This window comes from Natrix helvetica (assembly GCF_964273705.1).
Source record: "Natrix helvetica genome assembly, chromosome: 11".
NCBI classification, from domain to species: Eukaryota; Metazoa; Chordata; class Lepidosauria; order Squamata; family Natricidae; genus Natrix; species Natrix helvetica.
The window spans coordinates 2,556,775-2,578,164 of NC_138562.1; the positions used below are offsets into that span (position 1 = coordinate 2,556,775).

A 21,390-nucleotide genomic window follows, 5' to 3' on the forward strand; every position below is an offset into this window, starting at 1 on the left:
CCTTCTACCTGGGCAGCAGAAAGCACCTTGGAAAGCTAGCTGACTCAGCAAATCAGACAAGAGCCATTTAGGAAGGCTAAGGACTGCCTTTCACAGTGGAGGCTGGCCTGACAGTCATGTGTGGTGGTCATGGCTGGGGCCGCATCAGGTGGTCCTTAGTTATGCTCCATCTCATAAAAGCAGGAAACATAGCTTCAGAATTTGGCATGGAGGCTGAGGGCAAACCGACCTTTATTTGCAATATTCAGGTACCTCTGGGTGAAATATTGTGCACCTGTGATCAGTAATTTCTCTTTGTTCATTTTTGCCAAATGCAATATCTAATTTAGCATGATTACAAATCCTGGTTTTGAAGAACCATATATGAGTTCAACAGATACTCACAGACATTTCTGGGTATTCCCCTAAAGCAGGGATGGCGAACCTTTCCCCCCTCAGGTGCTATCGCGCTTCCTCACGTGCTCACCCCCATAATTTAATGCTCCCGCGTGACGTGCCCCCTGTTCATGTGACCTCCCCCCACCCCGTTGCCCCACACATGCGCACACGGCTTTCTTGGAGCCTGGGAAGGGCAAAAACAGCCTCCCCAGCCCCCCTGGAGGCCCTCCAGAGGCCAGAAATGGCCCGCTTTCCGACTTCTGGTGGGTCTGTTTTTTGCCCTCCCCAGGCTCCAGAGGCTTTCTAGGAGTCTGGGAAGGGCAAAAACAGCCCAACACTCAAACCGGAAGTTTGGAAACGGACTTTCGAGTTGCCCGTTGGACCATTTTTCTCCCTCTGGAGGCTTCAGGCTTTCTTGAAGCCTCCAGAGGGCGAAAAACAGCCCAACAGGCAATCTGGAAGTCTGAAAATCCAAGGCCAAAAATTAGCATGCGCGCTGGAGCTGACATGGCAACACCTCGCGTGCCCTCAGAAATGGCTCTGCGTGCCACCCCCATCATGGATCTATATTCAAGTTCCCCAATCTATTTGGTAAGTTCAAAATTGGTGAATTTATCACAAATTCTTAACATACCAAAAAAAATTCAGAATACTGAACACTAAGAACACCCAATCAATTACAATTACACAGGCCCATTTTTGCTTAAAAAAAAGAGAAGGGAGAGACCCATGGATGGATTATTTTCCACCAAATCCCCAGTCTCTGTCTTAAATAGATTCCCCCAGCAGCCAATACTGCCAAATGCATGTAAGTGTGATATGGTTTAAAGGGGAATAATTAACTTGGCTTATTCTTTCAGCCAACTGTCCCCTTCCCACAACCATTAGATATTAGCACACAATTAAGCTATTTTTTAAAAAATAAATGGTTTGCTTCAGGCCAAAAAAGATGAAGAAATAACACAGAATAACAGATTGGAAGGGACCTTGGAGATCTAAGGCTGCCTATTTTTGCCATGTACTAGCTTTATAAACCACACAGCTTGGTGCAAGCAACATGCTAAGCTAACACCAAATAAACCTTATTTTAACTTAATAGAGGAGTTCTAAACCTGGAGGTTGTGATCCTGAAAGGTCTGAAAGAAAGCTGTTTTGAACTTGTACATAAAAACCGAATTATTGTCAGAATTTGCTCCTGTTTTGCCTGGATAAACCAATACCAAAGTCCACAAAACTTAGCAACCATATGATTGCAAGGAATTCCATTCTTCACTATTCAGTCAGAACTGAAGCAGTTTTTTGGCTGAGAAGCAAAATGCCTTCCAGCAAAACAAGAAAGCACCTTTGGGACAACCATGACCTGGACTACTGAGAATATCGATAGATATTTAATCCTACAAACTGCAAGTATTATTGCTTTAGTACTGCAAACTACGATCCTACTATATGATGAAAAAATTAAACAACATGGTCATTATATGACTAAAATGTCTATGGAGATTGTTTGTTTGTTTGTTTGGATTTATATGCCGCCCTTCTCCAAAAGGACTCAGGGCGGCGTACAACATTAAAAAAACACATATCCCAAAAGTTAAAAAAAATTAAATACATATCCCCAAAACAAACCAAATTTAAAAGACAATACAATACAATACAATACAATAGTAGAGTTGGAAGGGACCTTGGAGGTCTTCTAGTCCAACCCCCTGCCTAGGCAGGAAACCCTATACCATTTCAGACAGATGGCTATCCAACATCTTCTTAAAGACTTCCAGTGTTGGGGCATTCACAACTTCTGGAGGCAAGCTGTTCCACTGATTAATTGTTCTAACTGTCAGGAAATTTCTCCTCAGTTCTAAGTTGCTTCTCTCCTTGATTAGTTTCCACCCATTGCTTCTTGTTCTACCCTCAGGTGCCTTGGATAATAGTTTGACTCCCTCTTCTTTGTGGCAACCCTTGAGATATTGGAACACTGCTATCATGTCTCCCCTAGTCCTTCTTTCTCTTAAGCTAAACATACCCAGTTCCTGCATTTAAATACATTTAAAATAAATTAAAATTAACAGGCCATGCCGGCTTGCTGGAAAAGCCAACTTTTAGGGCGTGTCGGAAGGACCGGAGGTCAGGGATTATGCGAAGCTCCGGGGGCAGCTCATTCCAGAGGGAAGGTGCTCCCACAGAGAAGGCTCTCCCCCTGGGGGTCACCAGCCGACACTGCCTGGCCGACGGCACCCTGAGGAGGCCAACTCTGTGGGATCGCACTGGACGGTGGGAGGCTACTGGTGGCAGTAGGTGGTCTCGCAGGTACCCTGGGCCTAAGCCATGGAGCGCTTTAAAGGTCATAATTAATACCTTGAATCGCACCCGGAAAACAACCGGCAACCAGTGCAGGCCGCCTAAAAGGAGTGTAACATGGGAGCACCTAGGTACCCCCATGACAACCCGCGTGGCCGCATTCTGGACCAGCTGAAGCCTCCGGGTGCTCTTCAAGGGCAGCCCCATGTAGAGAGCGTTGCACCTTGGGTTGGGGCACGGGGCCCAAGGACACGGGGCGCAACTGATGTACCAGGCGAACCTGGTAAAAGGCCCCCCTGGTCACGGCCGTCAGGTGTTCTTCTAAACTAAGCCGCGTATCCAGGAGGACTCCCAGATTGCGAGCCTTCTCTGAGGGGGCTAAAATTTCTCCCCCTATCGTCAAAGATGGAACAAGATGTACAAATCGGGATGACGGAAACCACAGCCACTCAGTCTTGGAGGGATTGAGCTTGAGCCTGTTCCTCCCCATCCAGATCCGCACAGCCTCCAGGCATCGGGACATCACGTCGAGGGCATCGTTTGGGTGGTTTGGGGAAGAGATGAAAAGTTGGATATCATCAGCATATTGATGATACCGTACCCCAAAACCACGGATGATCTCGCCCAGCGGTTTCATATATATGTTGAACAGCAGGGGTGAGAGAACCGACCCCTGGGGCACCCCACAAGTGATGCGCCTGGGGGTCGATCTCTGCCCTCCAGTCAACACAAACTGCGACTGATCCGACAGGTAGGAGGAGAACCACCGTAAAACGGTGCCCCCCACTCCCAACCCCCCGAGTCGTCGCAGTAGGATACCATGGTCGATGGTATCGAAAGCTGCCGAGAGGTCTAATAGGACCAGGACAGAGGAGCAGTCCCTGTCCTGGGCCCGCCAGAGATCATCGACCAATGCGACCAATGCCGTCTCCGTGCTGTACCCAGGCCTGAAACCCGACTGGAACGGATCCAGGTAGACAGCTTCATCCAGGTACTGGGGAAGCTGACGTGCTACCACACTCTCAACAACCTTTGCTACAAAGCGAAGGTTGGAGACCGGATGATAGTTGGCTAAAGAAGCTGGGTCCAGGGAAGGCTTCTTGAGGAGGGGCCTCACCACCGCCTCCTTCAAGGTGGTGGGAAAGAACCCCTCTCTCAATGAAGCGTTGGTAATCGCCTGGAGCTAGCCTCGTGTCACCTCCCGGGAAGCCGAAACTAACCAAGAGGGACACGGGTCCAGCACACAAGTGGCAGCACTGAGTCTCCCCATAATCCTGTCCATGCCTTCGGGGGTCACAGGGTCAAACCCATCCCAGATTGTCTCCTCAAGATTCATCCCCATCAGCTCGCCCAAATCTACCCAGTCAGAGTCCAAGCCTGTTCTCAGTCATCCAGGTCATGGTGGTCCCAAAGGTCCTTTTTTGTTAATATGACCAAAAATTTAAATAAGGTAATGGACACTATTTCAGAATGTAGTCAGCATTCTTTGTTTGTAAATATTTCATTCGTTTGCTTGATGAAACAGAAATTTGACATTTAATTTAAAAAAAAGTTCTACAAATCAATTGTGCTTCATGTACAGATGAAGTCGTTATTTAACAGATACATAAAATGTTACCAACATGATCAAACAATGTAACTGAAAAAATTGCAAAGTTTGCTATTAGTTCCCACAACATATACAGTGGTACCTGAGTTCGCTAGTCTTTTTGAATTTATAATTTTTCTTCACAAGTATGTCCTAAAACATGATCGGCCCATTTTCCAGAGGCTTTCTAGGAGCCTGGGGAGGGCGAAAAACGGCCCAACATGCAAACCGGAAGTTCAGGAACGGACTTCCAGATTGCCCATTGGACCGTTTTTCTTCCTCTTAGACAGGTCTTAAAACCAGCTAAAGAGAACCCAATTAAACAGAGTAAAAAAATGTACTTAACAGTGTCAAGCCTGCAGCCATCTTTTCTTTTGGATCTTTGGCCTGCCACACTTTCTATTATTCTACTATGCCTTTTTCTATTATGGGAAAATGGGAGGGGGGATTGTACGGAGTTATTTACTGTGTAGCCAAAACAAAATTCTTTCAAGAAAGCCAAGGTCATCCTTTGTCTTTGCACCTCTGCACTTGACCGGAACTGGGTGGGTGAAAGCTGCCAGTGTGGCAGTGGGCGATTGGACCATGGGATGGACTTGTGGGTGTGGGGGCAAGATCTTGAACTTTCAACTAGGTGGGAAAACCGGGACGCTTTCAAATTCAGGTTTTCCCAGATGTGCCAACATGGCTCTCTTTAATAAATTGGAAATTAGAGCAATACTTTGACTTGGACTCTGATTTAATTTTGGATGCTATTTGGAACCCTGACACACTGTTGTGAAGTGAATCACTGCAGTTGTTAAATTAGTAACATGGTTGTTAAGTGAATCTGGCTTCCCCATTGACTTCTTTCACCAGAAAGTCGCAAATGACTCCGGGACACTCAGCCGTCATAAATATGAACCACTTGCCAAGCATCCAAATTTTGATCATGGGACCATGGGGATGCTGCAATGGTCATAAGTGTGAAAAATGATCATAAGTCAATTTTTAAAGGCCACAAGTCAAGGACTACCTATAAGTATGTCCCCTTTCAGAAGGAACAGCTACTGGATATTTCTGACAACTGTTGGCTAGTCCTTTACATTGTCTTGTGGAATGTTAGTCCATTTCTCTGTACAGAAAAGCTTCGACTCAGGGATGTTGTCAGCCTTCCTCACATGAATTGCCCATTTCAGGCAATTCTAAAACATTTCTATAGGATTAAGGATTTTGACTTGACCATTCCAAAACATTAAGTTTCTTCAGTGTTAACTGTTCTTTGTCTGTACCACCTGTGAATTTTGGGGTTGTAAGTCTTGATGAATGACCCTTGGCTTTAGTTCATGGACAGATACCCTGACACATACCATTGTTATTCAATGTTCTCCTGATGGTAGTCTCATGGACACTGACATTTGTTAATGCAAGAGAGATCTTTAGTTCATTACATGTTAACTTGGAGTTCTTTGAGACCTGCCAGAGTACTACACGACTTGCTTTTGATCTGACCTTGGTTGGTCAGCCACTTCTGGGGAGGGTAACAATAGTGTTAAATGCCTTCCATGAGTACACCATCTACTTCAGGTGTGCTCAACCTGCAGCCCAAGGGCCTCATGTGGCTGGACAGTCCCACAAGATTATAACTTTCTCATAACTTGGAGGACAGCTCTATATTCCCTTACAAACAGATATACAACTTATGCTATAATGGTTAATGAGAAGATTGGAGAAAGAAAGAAAGAAAGAAAGAAAGAAAGAAAGAAAGGAAGGAAGGAAGGAAGGAAGGAAGGAAGGAAGGAAGGAAAGAAAGAAAGAAAGAGGGAGAGAGGGAAGGAATGTTTGTAGGCATTTTTATAAACTACTAATTTTGTCCAAGATCAACCAACAGCAGCTATGATTTTAACTATTTTTCATAAGTAAAATATTATCAAGATCAATACACTTCCCAAAAGAATGAAGAAATTAATTTCAAAGTAAAGAAAAACCATGCAAAGCTTCCCTGTACAGCACACCTAACACTGAAAAAAATCCCAGCAGCAGAAACAGACATGGAACATGCATTGCAAGGCGTTAAAGTACCAAGTCCAAGAGGTTACTGACATTGTCGGTGAACAGTGTTAATAACATTATCAGGAGGGAGAGAAAAGACATTTCTTCTTGGTAGATGGTAGATGTGCAGATAGCTTTAAGAAGAATGTCAGAAAACGAAGGCAAATGCAAATAGTGTCAAGATAGCTTCAAAATCTGAAAATAAATTATTTTGTCTGGATGATATAGATCTGTTTAAATTTTCAAATATGAAACTGCCGATTATTCAACAAAATATGTACCATTTTCCAAAGACAGTTTCTGCATCTAAAGTCTTCAGAAAGAGTAAAGTAATGGCATTTCTAAAAAATGAATTTATTAAATGTATATACTCTTAGCGGTTTCAACCAAAATATCTTATTTGTTAAATAAAATTCCATTTTCCTCAATAAATAAAGGTAAAGTTAAAGGTTTCCCTGTCCAGTCGTCTCAGACTCTAGGGGAGTGCTCATCTCCATCTGCTTAGTCAAGGGAACCAGTATTATCTGAAGACATTTCTGTGGTCATGTGGCCGGCATCACTATACACTGAGGCACACGGAACACTGTTATGTTCCCACCAAGGTAATGCCTATTTATTTTCACAAATTTGAAAGTATTGCTGTACCATCACGGCCTTTAAACTCAGTTAAAATGTGACATGATTAATTTTGATAAGCATGTTGTGTGAATCCACCCAGTTCATTTGAACAGTGTACTGTTCCTGTATAACAGCAGTAACCACTTCACAGGCTCTGGTCTTCCCAAGTACCAGTTGGAATAGTAACTGCTGAGTTACATGGAAAGGAACATTGTGCTTTGGTGTTAGGACCTGAAAGGAATGGCATTTGCTAAACGATAAGACAAGGTAAGTCCTTGATCTGCGATCTTCTTATGCACAATTAACTTGTTCTGGAAGCTGTATGATTAGCCTAAGATCTTCCAAGAAAAATACTGCTTTTAAAAATGTAATGCTAGCCTTAAGTGTGCAGATGTCAACTCATTTATCAAAGACTGTGAAGGCTCAGTAGCATGACAATCTTTCCCAACTATCATAAAAATCATAAAATTACACAAGACACGTTTTTTAAGTGAGGCTTTCCTTTCATGCTCAGCAAAGCTTCTTACCCTAACCCTAAAAATAATTGGTTTTTGTCAAATTGGCCTGAGCAAATGTAAAAACATTCACTGCATTCTTTGCTAGGGCAATATTAATCAATAGCTTAATGACAATCAGTAGCTTAATGAAAGCAAATAAAAGAATTTGCATTAGAAACCTTCCTTTAACATTTAAAATCTAGCCCAACTATCAATTGGGGAAAAAAATCTTTTTTGCTTTTCTATAAGCCCTTTGTTCCACTTAGCCAAAACAATAATTCAAAGAAAAGATGCCCCTCCGTCCTAGAGCTAAATAAAAAGATCTGAAGATAAACACAAGATGACGTATACTTTTATATGTTGATTACAAAGCAAATGACTGAATTCTTATGGAATTAATGCATTTTTAAATTTTGCAATGTATTTCTCAAAAGAAGCAATATCCTCTAAGAGAAAAGCAACTTAAATCAATCTTCCCCCATTTAATATCAACACAAGAAGCCTAACATTCTCTAAAAAAATAAAAAAAAATAAAACTCCTTCCCCACAGCTTCTGTAAAGCAAGTAACTTTCTAAAGCACATTCATTTACTACATGGCAACTTGGCCAGAGCAAGAAGTTACTTTTTTAATGATTATAAGATTATAAGATTATTTCCAGTGTTCCAATATTTGAGGAGCTCCTACAAAGAAGAGGGGGCTGTGTAGAGAGCGCCTCCTCCTTTAAATTCCTGGAAGTCTATCTCGGCGAAGACCTCACCTGGAAAAACAATATGATCCAAGTGGCCAGGAAGGCCCAACAGAAACTCCATTTTCTTAGGGGCTTGCGTAAAAACAGGGTGGAACAACAACTGATGACCTCCTTTTACCGGTCCACAATAGAAAGCATCCTCACCTATTGCATCACAGTATGGCATCCCGCGGACAGATAAACATTACAGAGCGTGGTGAGCACAGCACAAAACCCTACTAGGTGAGATACTAGGGCTCATTGCCTTAGAAGAGTGAGGAAAATCCTCAGGGACGGCTCACACCCTGGTCAGCATTTCTTTACCCTCCTACCATTGGGAAGGATATAGAAGCATAGGCAGCCTCACAAACAGGCTGAAGAAGAGTTTTTATCTGTGGGCTGTCAGGCTCCTGAATGTGAAATAACATCGCAACTATGTAGTATGATGGACTTGCAGGGCTGACACAATATGTAACATGTTCACACTGGTGAAAATGGGACTGGGTGTTTGTTAATATGATTTATTGGGTTAGGGATATATTTTTTCTTTTGTCTTCACTGTCAGTTGCATTGTGTTGGGAGGCGGTGCACTGAGGGAGCTCAACCAATCTCATACGTTGTGCACTGATAATATTTTTTTTATTATTATTTTTATTATTGTTATTATTATTCAAAGCACCAGAGGGCAGGACAAGAAACACTGGATGGAAAATAACCAGGGAGAGAAGCAACCTGGAACTAAGGAGAAATTTCCCAATAGGGAGAACAATTACTCAGTGGAACAAATTGCCTCCAGAAGTTGCGGGGGCTCCATCACTGGAGGATTTCAAGAGGAGAGTGGACGATGATTTGTCTGAAATGATGCGGGGTCTCCTGCTAGAGCGGGTGGGGGGGGGACTAGAGGACCCTTCCAGCTCTGTTATTCTATGTTCTATGCTTGCAGCTGTTTCGCTGCCCACCGAGGCAACCTCATCCCCTTCTGAGAAACTGGCAGACAGAATGCAGGGGTGGGGTGGGTGGGAGACACTCTGGGATTCCTGGAACACTCAGGGCAACAACTTTAGGCCGCCCAGCCGATCCTCGGCTCCCCGGGTGAGGCCTAAACAACTTCTCCACGAGCGGCCCCGCTAAAGCGGCCCGGCCCCGGAGTCCTTCCCCTCTGCCGGGCTCCCCACTGTCTCCCCGGCCCCGCCCGGCCTTTCGCTAGCGCCAGAGCCCCGCCGCCTTACCTGGGAGGCCTCAGGGAGCGACCGGCCCCTCCAGCGCAAGGAAACGCGAAGCGGCCTGGCCCGAAGTGCCGTGGCCGCCGCGCGGTCACCGGAGAGGCTCGGTAGAGCCCTCAGCAGCGCCATATTGGAGGGGAAAGTCGAGGAGAGGAAGGGGCGGGCGCCGCCGGCGGAAGTGAGCCTGGGCTCGCGCGGGGGGGGGAGGAGAAAGAGAGAAACAGTATCAAGACAATAGAGTTGGAGAATAGAATTGGAAGGGACCCTGGAGGTCTGAGGGAGGTTGGCTAAGGCTAACTTGATGGGTACTTTAGGTGGATAAACTGAAAGCTTCCTCCTCCTCGAGATGGCTCTTGCTTATTGTTCATTTATTTCAGGGGTTGGGAGCGATGGGCCTTTTATGACTTGTGGACTTCGATTCCCAGAATCCCTGAGCCAGCCATTTACCACATGGCAACATGGCCAGAGCAAGAAGTTACTTTTAAAAAAAATTCTGGCTCAGGAATTCTGGGAGTTGAAGTCCACAAGTCATAAAAGGCCCGTTCCTTCCCTTCCTCTGGATTCTTTGAGCTTATTCCGTCGCTTGCTTCTTTCCTGCCCAGCAGAAGCCACGCCCGGCGCTTGAGATATATCCGGTCCTTCGACTGATAGGGATAAAACCTTGCTTACTTTTATGGGACTCCAGGTGGCCTCAGTATCGCTGTTTCATGTTGCTCTAGCTCATTTCTGCCAGGATGCTCGCTGCATGAATGTTGCACTTCACAGAAGTCAGCTACAAGAAATGGGCTGGTGTCTTCTTGCAGAATTACAGAATACGGGTAGACTAGATTTACAACAGGCTCAGTGGCTAAAACACTGAGCTTGTCGATAAGAAAGGCCGGTGATTCGAATCCCTAGCGCCGCGTAACAGAGTGAGCTCCCGTGACTTGTCCCAGCTTCTGCCAACCTAGCAGTTCGAAAGCACATTAAAAATGCAAGTAGAAAAATAGGAACCACCTTTGGTGGGAAGGTAACAGCGTTCCATGCGCCTTTGGCATTTAGTCATGCTGGCCACAAAACCACGGAGACGTCTTTGGACAGCGCTGGCTCTTCGGCTTTGAAATGGAGATGAGCAGCGCCCCCTAGAGTATGACTAGCACATACGTGCAAGCGGAACCTTTACCTTTAGACTTACAACAGTTCATTTAGTGACTGCTCAAAGTTACAGCGGCACTGGAAAAAGTGACTTTTGAAGGTCATGTGATCAAAATTCAGAGACTTGGCAATTGATTCATATTTATGATTGCAGTATGTGGTCATGCAATCCCCTTTTGCAACCTTCTCATAAACAAAGTCCAACGGGGAAGCCACATTCAGTTAACAACATTAAGGGCAAAATACACCTAACAAATGTATCACTTAGCAACAGAAATGTTGGGCTCAATTGTGGTCATAAGTTGAGGACTACCTGTACTCCATGCATTGTATCTGTGTTCTGAAGGCCTAGAAAAGATCCTAACGTTATAGGACAAGCCAGACCTTTGGAAGGTGCCACCTGAGTTCTGCAGGAAATTCCCTTCACTTATACCCACACATCTATCAACTGTTAAATGCTAGAAAATGATAATATTCATTTACTGTATCAATAATATATTCCTTGGAATGTTCCCTTGGAATTTGTATGTGGCTGGAGCACACCCATCTGCCTTACTGCAATGTGGGGTTTTTTTTTGTATCCTGCTGGTCAAAAGAGTTTACAAGTATCCCTTTTTGTCAGAACTAGATACAGAATCAAAGTAAACAATAGCTGGTCAGAATCACTTTATGTCTGAGATTTGTGTGCAATCATTCTTCAATCATCAGGATGCCATTGGTGGATCCAGCACAGTTGAAACTGATGAGAGCCTGCACAGTCAACAAAAATGCAATGTGGGAAGACTGTGTAGGAAGTAGGATTTTTGGACACTGCTTCATACCGGCTATTGACAATTAGTCTGCATCTACACTGGCTGCATAATTGTAACAGATTGTTGGCGTGGTTATGTGAATTGGAAAATATTCCTAATAAAAGTTACCACCATCTGTCCATCATCAGGAAGAATTTTGGAATCCTATGTGTTATACAAACACACACAGCGGAAGGTATGTAGAATCTTGCCAAAATGAAGAATACTGGGGTGTGATTGACAATTACCTCTCTGATTTTAGATACTGATATAATAATCATAACAAGGATATCTTCAAATGCATTCTACATCATATATTTCAGCAACATTCATGTAATTGAATCATTGATTGCTGAACTTTTTGCAGAAATTCCCAGTTAATTTATTTGTTGTCCAACCAAAATCTTTTAAATAAAATACTTCATCACTAGTGACTGGCAAAAAAGGAACAAGAGCCTTGGAGCGATTAAGGATAGAAAGTTATGCTGGGGATCTATAGCAATGAAATGCTAAAATTAATTGACTGTCCCCTGAATTGGTCATGCTTGCAATGGACTTTTTGAGATAAATGGATATAAAGTAAAACACTTTTAAAATTAAGGGTTATGAATTGAATATAACTGCAAATTTAATATAAATGGTTATTCTATTGATCAGACACCTGAACACATTTTTTTTAATTTTTAGAGTTAAATGTACAATGTTGCAGTCACAACTTATAAATAAGACTTAAAAGATGTGAGGGGGGTTTCCATATAAATAACAGGAATTTAGGGTGGAGGAAACAGCAGAAGTTTTGAAGACTGGAATAAATTCAATGATAAAAATCCTTTCTTGCAGTCATAATTTTGTGATCATTCATCCTGCTGAATCTTTTGCTTTTTGGGAGCTGATGTGCACATTTAAAAGCAGAAGAGCTAGAATAGGAAACAGGAGGAGAGGAAGAAATTGAAGTAGAGGTGGTCCTTGATTAACAACCCTAATTGGGATTGGAATTTCCATCACTTAGGGAAATGGCTATTTAAGCAAAACATCTCATGACTGCACCAGTGCTTCTGTAGCCCCATTTGCAATAATTAGAATAACTGCATTGTCATTAGTCTGATGTTTATGTCCTGCTGCACTCATTTCTCCCCCACCCACTTACCTTCCCCATCTCTGCCCTATTGGCTGCTCTATACTCTATCACCCTTGCCATCCCCAGCTAACCTTCACAGTTTTCTGTTGTGGCTGACAAGGCACACCAGGGCTGGCCTTTCCTGAGAAAAGACTCGGAACGCCTCACTGCACAGCCAGCAGCTGCCTTGCAAAAGGCACTAGTCGTGTCTTGTCAGCAGGGCAAGAAGACAGTGCAGGCCAGCTGGGTGTGGCAGGGGTGCAGGGCATAGGGAGTAGCAGAGGCAGCAGAGTTCAGGGCATCCAAAAGGACAGAGATGGGGAGAGTCAAAGACACCCTGCGTTGTAAATGCAAGCAGGCTGTCAAGTATCCAAATTCTGATCACATGACCAAAACATGAAGAACAGTTGCAGGAATTGGGTACATGATAGCAGTATTATCATTATCAATGTTATCATATTTGAAGGGCTACCAAAAAAAAGGGGGTCAACTTATTTTCCAAAGCATCTGAAGGCAGGACAATGGATAGAAACTGGTCAAGAAGAGAGCCAACCTGGAACTAAGGAAAAACTTCCTAACAGTGAGGTCAATTAACAAGTGGAACAGCTTGCCACCAGAAGTTGTGGGCGCTCCAACACCCGTAACTTTGAGGACCCAACCCAATTGTTCAGTGCAATCACAACTTCTAACAGTCACTTCATTAAATGACTACCTGTGGTCCCCCCCCCCCCAAATCAAATTCAAAACTGCATCTTTATTCAATATATGTATACTCAAGATGGAAGGATGGCAATTTTGATCATGTATGCAGGTTGTAGAGTGTTTTCCGTAATTTCCACACAATCCTGAAAAATGATCTAGTTTTATGGCTCATATTGTAAGATAAAATAGAACATGATGGAATTGTCTATGTTGTTCTAAAGAATAAGTCAGTCCCCAAGGATTATTCTAATGTGCTGGCACGGTTTCCAATATTGTTAACTCGGTGTGAACTCTCTTCCTACTCAGGGAGACATAGCAGCACTTTATTTACTTTGATTTTAATATCAAGTCCTTAGCCTCTTTTATGTAATATAAGCATAATTTAAATTACTAAGTAAAAACCTCAAGTTTATTTTCTTATGGCTTTTAAATTTAAAAAACCAGTTAATTTTGGAAAAACAATTCTTAACCACACAATTCAATTTAATTTTCTGAAGCTCAAGATATTTAAGTATAAAATAAATATTAAATGAAAATAAAACATTTAACATCAGAAAATAGCAATGAAATTAATATAAACAGGAATGGAAAGAGAAAAAAAGTTATAAAAATAAGTGGAAAGAGATAACAGTTTGCACCTGTTTCATCAAAAAGCTAGGAAAATTAGGACACAATCGGTATGGACCTTCGCTGTGCAAACTATATTCTATATTAGGATGAATGTTTCTGTTCAAACTGAACTCTGTATAAAACAGAAAATTAGATACTCTGGTGTTATATGCTGCACTATAAACCATTTACTAAAAACAGAGAGCGGCTACAAGTAATCCTCCGCTTTCAACCATTCATTTGGTGACCATTCAGAGCAGTGTTGGGTTCCGGGTGGTCCGGCCCGGTACGGGTGTTCTGGTGGTAGCTGGGAGCAGCGGCCACCGTGCCGGAACGGCGGCTCACTTGGCCCACCCCCCCTTCCTTACCACTTTTTGATGCAAATGGGCCAATTGCGTGCGGCGCCTGTGCGACCTCCACTGAGCACCTGTGGCTGGGCAGTGGCGGGCGCATGCAGGCGCATCGTGCGTGTCCAACAAGGACGCCCAGCCCCCTTGCAGCCTACAGGTTGCGACGGGATCTGGAACCCACCACAGATCCAAAGTTATAACAGCCCTGAAAAAAGTGACTTACCACCGGTCTTTGCATTTATGACCTTCACAGCATCCCCCGTTACATCAACATTCAAGCTCTTGGCAACCGGCATGTATTTACAACCGTGGCAGCATTCTGTGGTTGCCATTTGTGACTTTCCCAGCTGGCTTCCGAAACTCAACGGAGGAAGTTGGATTCGCTCAACAATTGCACGACTCACTTAACTGCAGTGATTTGCTTAATTGCGGCAAAAAGGTCGTAAAATCGGTTAGAACTAACCAACCACCGCCCTGCTCACCAACGGGATTCTGCTCCCCATTGTGGTAATAAGCCAAGGGCTATTTATGTACGCGATTTCAAAGGCATGCAAGGAGCACTGGAATTATTCCATCACAAGGAGAACCTAATTTTGCCATTCAGAAAGGCCTTCTATTTTTGCCCCCTGTGCAAATGCAGCTCTTGCGGTTTGCAAGCGGGATCTGCAGCTTCTTTGCCTGAAGACGCTCCCTTGCGGCTTGTGCACAGCCACAGCCGAGGCAGCCCTGCCTGCATGCGACGAGAAAGCGGCCGCAGCACCGAAGGACCAATTTTCCCACGCAGAATAATCATCATATAAGCTGCCCCTTTTAAGAGTCCTGGTTTCGCGCGAAGGATTCTGGGAAACGTAGTTTAACGAGCAGGGCGCTGGGGACTTTCCGCCGGCGCGAACTCTCTTCCCACTCAGGGAGAAACAGCAGCCAATGGACGGACTCCGGGGAGTCACCCACGCGGGGCTAGCAGCCGTCCGGCCCACGGCACTTCCTCGCAGGTAAGCGGGCGCGGGACGGAGCTCCTCAGGTGTCCCGCGCAGTTCCCGCCTCGGCCAGAAATGGGCTGGGCGGGGCTGGAGGCCGCGCGCGCACTCGCTAGGGGGCGAGAGGAGGCGGGCGCCGGCCCCTCCTCCGAACGCCGAGTGGCGGCGGGGCGCCGAGCGGCAGCCGCGGCGGCCAATGGGAGCGCCCGAGCTGTGCCGCGTCACGGGCCGGCACGCGGGCCCGCGGCTGAGGTAAAGCGGAGCGCGTGGCGGGGCGCCGTGGCTGCTCCGGCGGCGCATGGAGGCGATGCCTTGCCGCGACCGGCGCGTGGTGGGCCCGGCGGGGGCAGAGCCCGGGATGCCAGCGAGCGGCGAGGGCGGCCCTCGGCAGCTGCGCTTCGCCGACCCCGGCCCGGGCAGCGGCGACAGTCTGAGCCCGGACAGCAGCAGCAGCAGCGCCGACGGCAGCCGATGCTGCTGCGCCGGCGGGAACGGCTGCTGCGCGGGCGAGGCGGGCGCCGAGGCGGCCACCACCACCAGCACGATGCCGGCGCTCTACGACTGGCCGGGGTCGACGGCGGCCCAGCTGAAGCTCCTGCCCATGAACGACCAGATCCGGGAGCTGCAGACCATCATCCGCGACAAGTAAGCGCGTGGCCATGGGCGCCCTCTGAGCGCGTGCAGAGCGCCCCGCCTGACTCAGAGTCCCGCGCGGGGGTTGCAAGCGGAGCGCCTCGGCCGCCTGTCCTTCGGCATTGCAGCCCCGCGTGGGACGATGGGCGTCGCCGCCCGAGCGGGCGGGGAGAGGAGGCGAAGGGCTGGCCGGGCTCGGGGCTTCGTCGGCAGGTGCAGAGATTCCTCTTTCTCCGGGGGAGGAAAATTGGGGGGGGGCAGCCAAGGAGGGGCTGAAAAGCTGAACGAGGCCCCTGAGTGGCATCTGGTACTCCAGGAGGAGAGATGGCTCAGGTCATTATCTATCCATCTATTTATCTTATCTATCTATCCATCCATCCATCCATCCATCTCTCGCATCTGTGTGTATTATATAGGTCACCTCAAGGCAGCGAACCTCTCTAATAAGTACAGGTAGTCCTCAATTTACCATCGCAATTGAGCCCCAAATTTCTGTTGCTAAGTGAGACGTTTGTTAAGAGAGTTTTGTCACATTTGTTAAGTGAATCACTGCAGTTCAGTTAGCAAGATAGTTGTTAAGTGAATCTGGCGTCCCCATTGATTTTGCTTGTCAGAAGATGGCAAAAAAGGATCACGTGACCCCAAGAAATTGCAACTGTGATGGATGAGTCAGTTGCCAATAATCTGAATTTTGAGAGAGAGAGAGAGAGAGAGAGAGAGAGACTGCCCTCATTCACCCAGCCAGCCTGGGGGGGGGGGGGAGGTTAGGGCCCACCTTCTCCTTCTAGGTCAGCATCTTCACCTTGACACAAGGCTGACTCTGCATTAAGCCAGGTGCAAAGTTGTCTGGAGGAGGGGCCTTTCTTTCATTCCCCCCTCCCCCATTTTTATTGCTTTACTGTACAAAAAGAAACAAAAAGTGTTAGAAACAATGTTACACTCTTATTTTTTTTAAAAGTGAATTTAAAGATAAAGCATTACAGCTCACTAGTGGAATAATATTGATCAATTGTTTAACTTTATGTTTTGATTAAAAAACCAACTTCGTAAGCAGGGAGGGGTCTGTATAGGTAAGCCTGCTGATGTCAGAATGAGCCAGCCAATGCTTCAGCCAGTAAATGAGCACACGTATGTGGATTCTTGGTTTCAGTTCCTCTGAAATACAGGCATGTTAACTCTTGCTGGGTAATAATTCCTGAGGTCATATTTATCGGAAATGCGTGAGAGATGGGCGAGTCATCCATCCAGATTTTACTCAGCATGGAGGAGTATTAAGAAAGTACAGCCACACCAGATGACAGTGGCCCAAGGCATCTCCTATTCTGTAAAGAGACCGGCCTGGGTGGGGACAAGTGCTGACGTCTTTCAACCATCAAATGAGGCCTTCAGGGTAGGGCTTTCAGTTCAAGTCTGCATCAAAGTTCATAGAGTATGTTGGTGCAAGTCCACCTTTGCTGCCTCACTGTTCTTGGCTTACTCTCAGATCTGGTTTTGTCATAGTACTGTAGGATTTGATGAATCAAGCTGTCTTTTATTAAAAAACATTTTCCTTTGTACATAGATGCAAAAGAGTTTTTTGGCTAGGCAGACTTGAGATGAAATGAATGTTCTTGCAATAACCTTGTTTAATGCAGACTGAGAGACCTGAATGTGGTTAGTTGGCAGCTTAACAGGAGGTTGCATAATCTGAGAAAGACCAAAAGTTTGTTAGCATATTTTTAAAGTGACAGAAAAATGTATTGAATGCATTTATTATGAATCAAACTTAGATGTTTTTCCCCCTGGGGGCTCTCATGCCACCCAAAGACTTAAGCTTGCCTTTATGCAAGAAAGGTTGTGTACTCCACCCCTGACTTAGCATTACTGTGAACTCCACTGTGCTTATAAAGTTATATAGTTTGACCTAATGTATAGAATAAAGCTCATTGTGATTCATTTAGTGATCATTGTTAACAAAATCATCTTACTGTGATGCATTAACCCTCTTATTATAATATTAGTGAAGTTGGAAGCAAAAGAACCCATAGTGTAGCTGCAATATGAAGCCAGAACTTTGTGTTCTCAGAACGATTTCAAAATACATTTTTCCTTTTTGGTTGTAAGTCATTAAGTAAACAAAAACTAGCAAAGTATATGACTCCACCTCAGGCTTCTTGGCAGATCTAGTAGTTAAAGAGGCATCCGGGTTCGTTATTTGTTGATACATATAAACCAGGTTCTCCAGTTTGTTCTTTTTGAAGCAAGTCACAAAATTTGTTCAGAAAGAAGCTATTTATAATCCTACAACATGCTTTAGATGTATGGCTGTTCTAGAATATGCCACATATCTAGTGCAGATGCTTCACTAAGTGCTTATTTGAACAAAGGGCCAACAATAACTAACTTGATAAATAGCTAATGTATTCTGGGCATCAGTGTTAGAATTTTGATGCTTATTCTTACGTATTCTGATTTTGGTTTTATAATTAATGTGATAATTACATTGCTTCACAATTTGTTGAAACTTATTCAAATAATGTTATAGGTTTAAATATAATTACATTGAGTAAATGGTCGGATTGCATCATTTTCATTGTATCAAGCAATTTTTAACAAATGAAACACGGTGAATGTAGATATTACAGACATTGGTACTGTCTTATGTGCATCTTCATTCTAGAATTATTGAACCAGTAGAGTGGATCTTGCTTTAAGATAATGGGTCCTTTTTTATTAAGCCGATTTGGGAAATATATCCAAGCTTATGCAGCAGTTCTACATTTTCTCAATTAGTACTGTGGTAAAAGCTGGAAATACCCTCTAATCTAGATGACATTGGAAATTTTCTAGTGCAACACCTATCACAAATAAATCAATAATGCTGCTTTATAAAATAGTGACTTTTCAGTAGAATGAAAAATAAACCTTAAGGACATATTTTTAATGTGGAGGATGATCTTACTTGAGTTTGCATAATTCCTGAAATCTGGATTGTGTTGTTTAAATGACCATTTCTTCTCTGAAAAGATGATCAAGCTGCAGAATGAGTAAAGCGATCCCTAGAAGCCAACATGGGCTTGTTAAAAACAAATCAGGCCTGACAAACCTTATTGCCTTCTTTGATAAAGTAACTAAATTAGTGGATGGGGAAATACTGTGGATATAGTTTACTTGGACTGCAGTATCAGTGAGGCATTTGACAAGTCGATCACAGCCTACGTTTTGGAAAGATAGAACAATGTGGGATAAGACTGCATCACCTCCACCAGATGGTTTCACAGTTGGTGACCAAGTAAACTCAGAGTTAATGGAACTACATCTACATGGAGGGAAGCATGCAGTGGGGTACTCAAGGTTTTGTCTAGGGCCCAGTACTTCATAAATCATCTAAATGAGGGAATAGAAGGGGAGCTCATGAAATTTGCAAATGACACCAAGCTGCGTGGAATAACTAACAGTTTAGAAGATAGACTTGGGATACAGGGGGATCTTGACAGATTTCAACACTAGGCCCTGTCCAACAAACACAGTACAGTAGTGAGAAAAGTAAGGTATTACACTTAGGCAAGATAAACCTAATGTACAGGTACAGAATAGGCAGTACCTGACTCAACAATAGTAACTGTGAAAGGGTGGACCACTACTTAAGCATGATTCAGCAGTGTGCTGCAGCTACCAAAAAGCCAATGCAGTCCTAGGATGCATCAACAGAGGGCATCAAGATCACAAGAAGTGATAGTACCTCTATATTGCACCAGTAAGGACACACTTGGAATACTGTGTCCAATTCTGGTTGCTACAATACAAAAAAGACTGAGATCCTAGAAAGAGTGCAACAAAGAGCAATCAAAATGATAAGTGGTCTGGAGGTTAAATCATATGATGAATGGTTAAGGGAATTAACAGGGAGAAGTCACTTTTGAGACTGTATATCATCAGTCCTATAAGAACTGGGCTACAAATTTGGATTTGACTTCAAGATTACAGTAATGTTTCAGGTTCTTAATTGTTTAGGGTCATATTCACAGTACTCGGCAAAATAGATGATTAAGATTGCCAAAGCTGATACTTCCAGCATACAGAAAAATATTTGCTGGCTCAGATCTGAAGTGTACTTGAGAAAGAATTACATTAGGGTCCATGGCTTGTTTCTGTTCCCTTATGTAGGTAAGAAGGATTCTATCCATTTCATATACTGATGGCATCTTGCAGTCAAAATAACATGCAATCATGATAAACAGTGCAGAAATATAAAAATGAAAGCCCACAAATAGGATATAGCAAAAGCTTTGAAACAAGATCATCACATTTGACTGGGGGCTCTCATGCCACCCAAAGACTTAAGTGTGCCTTTATGCAAGAAAGGTTGTGTACTCCAACCCTGACTTAGCATTACTGTGAACTCCACTGTGCTTATAAAGTTATATAGTTTGACCTAATGTATAGAATAAAGCTCATTGTGATTCATTTAGTGATCATTGTTAACAAAATCATCTTACTGTGATGCATTAACCCTGTTATTATAATATTAGTGAAGTTGGAAGCAAAAGAACCCATAGTGTAGCTGCAATATGAAGCCAGAACTTTGTGTTCTCAGAACGATTTCAAAATACATTTTTCCTTTTTGGTTGTAAGCCCACAAATAGGATATAGCAAAAGCTTTGAAACAAGATCATCACGTGCTCTTGAATACCAATGAAGCAGGGCATTGCAGGACCCATGAGAAAATTTTAAGTATGAGATCTATAGGGCCATCAGTAATAGCAAATTGCAGCCTTTTGCTTCAAATGGTCTCGTGTGTCTTCAATAAAATGCTATGAAAACAAATGCTACTTTACTATTGAAGATTTGAAAAATCATAGAGCTTACACCACAAATGTCTTTGCTTCTCACCTTGTAAACAGTTCACTAATTTATTGCAGTGTTAATCTCATAATGTCTAATTATGTACTTCCTGTGTAATGGAAGCATTAGCTTTTTTATAGCATTTTGAGTTTCATTGTGTATAAGACTTCCAGAGCATTTGTAAAGATCAGTAGCATGTCATTCTTTGCTAAAAGAAGGTAAAAAAATGAGAAGAGATGGATAAAGTCTAGTTCTGCACCAAATTTAAGCTTTAGCTACTTGCTATAAACACTGAGGGGCGAGGAGAATGCTTCATGTAAAGGTTACTCCAGGTAATCCTTGACTTAGAATTGAACCCAAAGTTACAGTTGTAAATAGTGCTGGTCAAGAACTTGGTCACCATATGACCATGCCTGATTTTACAACCATTTTTATGGCAATCGTTATACAAATCCATTATCTGCAATGAGTGTTTTTTTGCGGAAACACAGAAATAAATGCCAATTTCCAGCAAAAACCTCAAATTGTAGTTGCCAAAGGTGAACCAAGCTCAGGAGCCCAAATTGGCCCCATTGACACAATGAAAACCTGCTTGTTAAAAGTACCATAAACCATGCACAAAGGAAAAGAGCAAAAAAATGCAATGCAAGTAAACAATTAAAAAAATGATACAAGTGGAATTAATATTAGAAATAAAATGTAACAGAAAATGATACGTATGAAAATATAAAGCTGGGATCGCTGAAATGCCACCCGAGAACCCATCAGAGAAAGTAAATAAGCAAGGGCAACAACGGAAAGGAGGAAAGATGAGGAGGGAAAGGAAGAAAGGGTAAAGCAGAGGAAGTAAGGGAGGGGAATTAAGAGTAGGAGAGAGGGGTAAGAGAGAGGAGG

The 21,390-nt window shown here is 43.7% G+C and overlaps 2 protein-coding genes across 4 annotated transcripts in view; one reads left to right on the forward strand and one right to left on the reverse strand.

The window, feature by feature from the left end:
* ABCB7 (ATP binding cassette subfamily B member 7) overlaps nt 1-14,456 on the reverse strand; it is an 89,149-nt gene extending 74,693 nt beyond the window's left edge. Inside the window, exon 1 of one of the 2 annotated variants that reach the window (XM_081963714.1) lies at nt 14,286-14,456. In XM_081963714.1, coding sequence (XP_081819840.1) covers nt 14,286-14,300 — 15 coding nt within the window. In that variant the 5' untranslated portion in view covers nt 14,301-14,456. Of the gene's footprint in view, nt 1-9,365; nt 9,514-14,285 lie in introns of those variants that run through there. The other variant, XM_081963713.1, reaches the window with a different exon arrangement.
* Nucleotides 14,457-14,856: 400 nt separating this feature from the next.
* The window catches only part of UPRT (uracil phosphoribosyltransferase homolog), a 31,675-nt gene continuing 25,141 nt past the window's right edge, over nt 14,857-21,390 (forward strand). The window contains exon 1 of one of the 2 annotated variants that reach the window (XM_081963718.1): nt 14,857-15,054. In XM_081963718.1, coding sequence (XP_081819844.1) covers nt 14,987-15,054 — 68 coding nt within the window. In that variant the 5' untranslated portion in view covers nt 14,857-14,986. Of the gene's footprint in view, nt 15,055-15,273; nt 15,685-21,390 lie in introns of those variants that run through there. The other variant, XM_081963717.1, reaches the window with a different exon arrangement.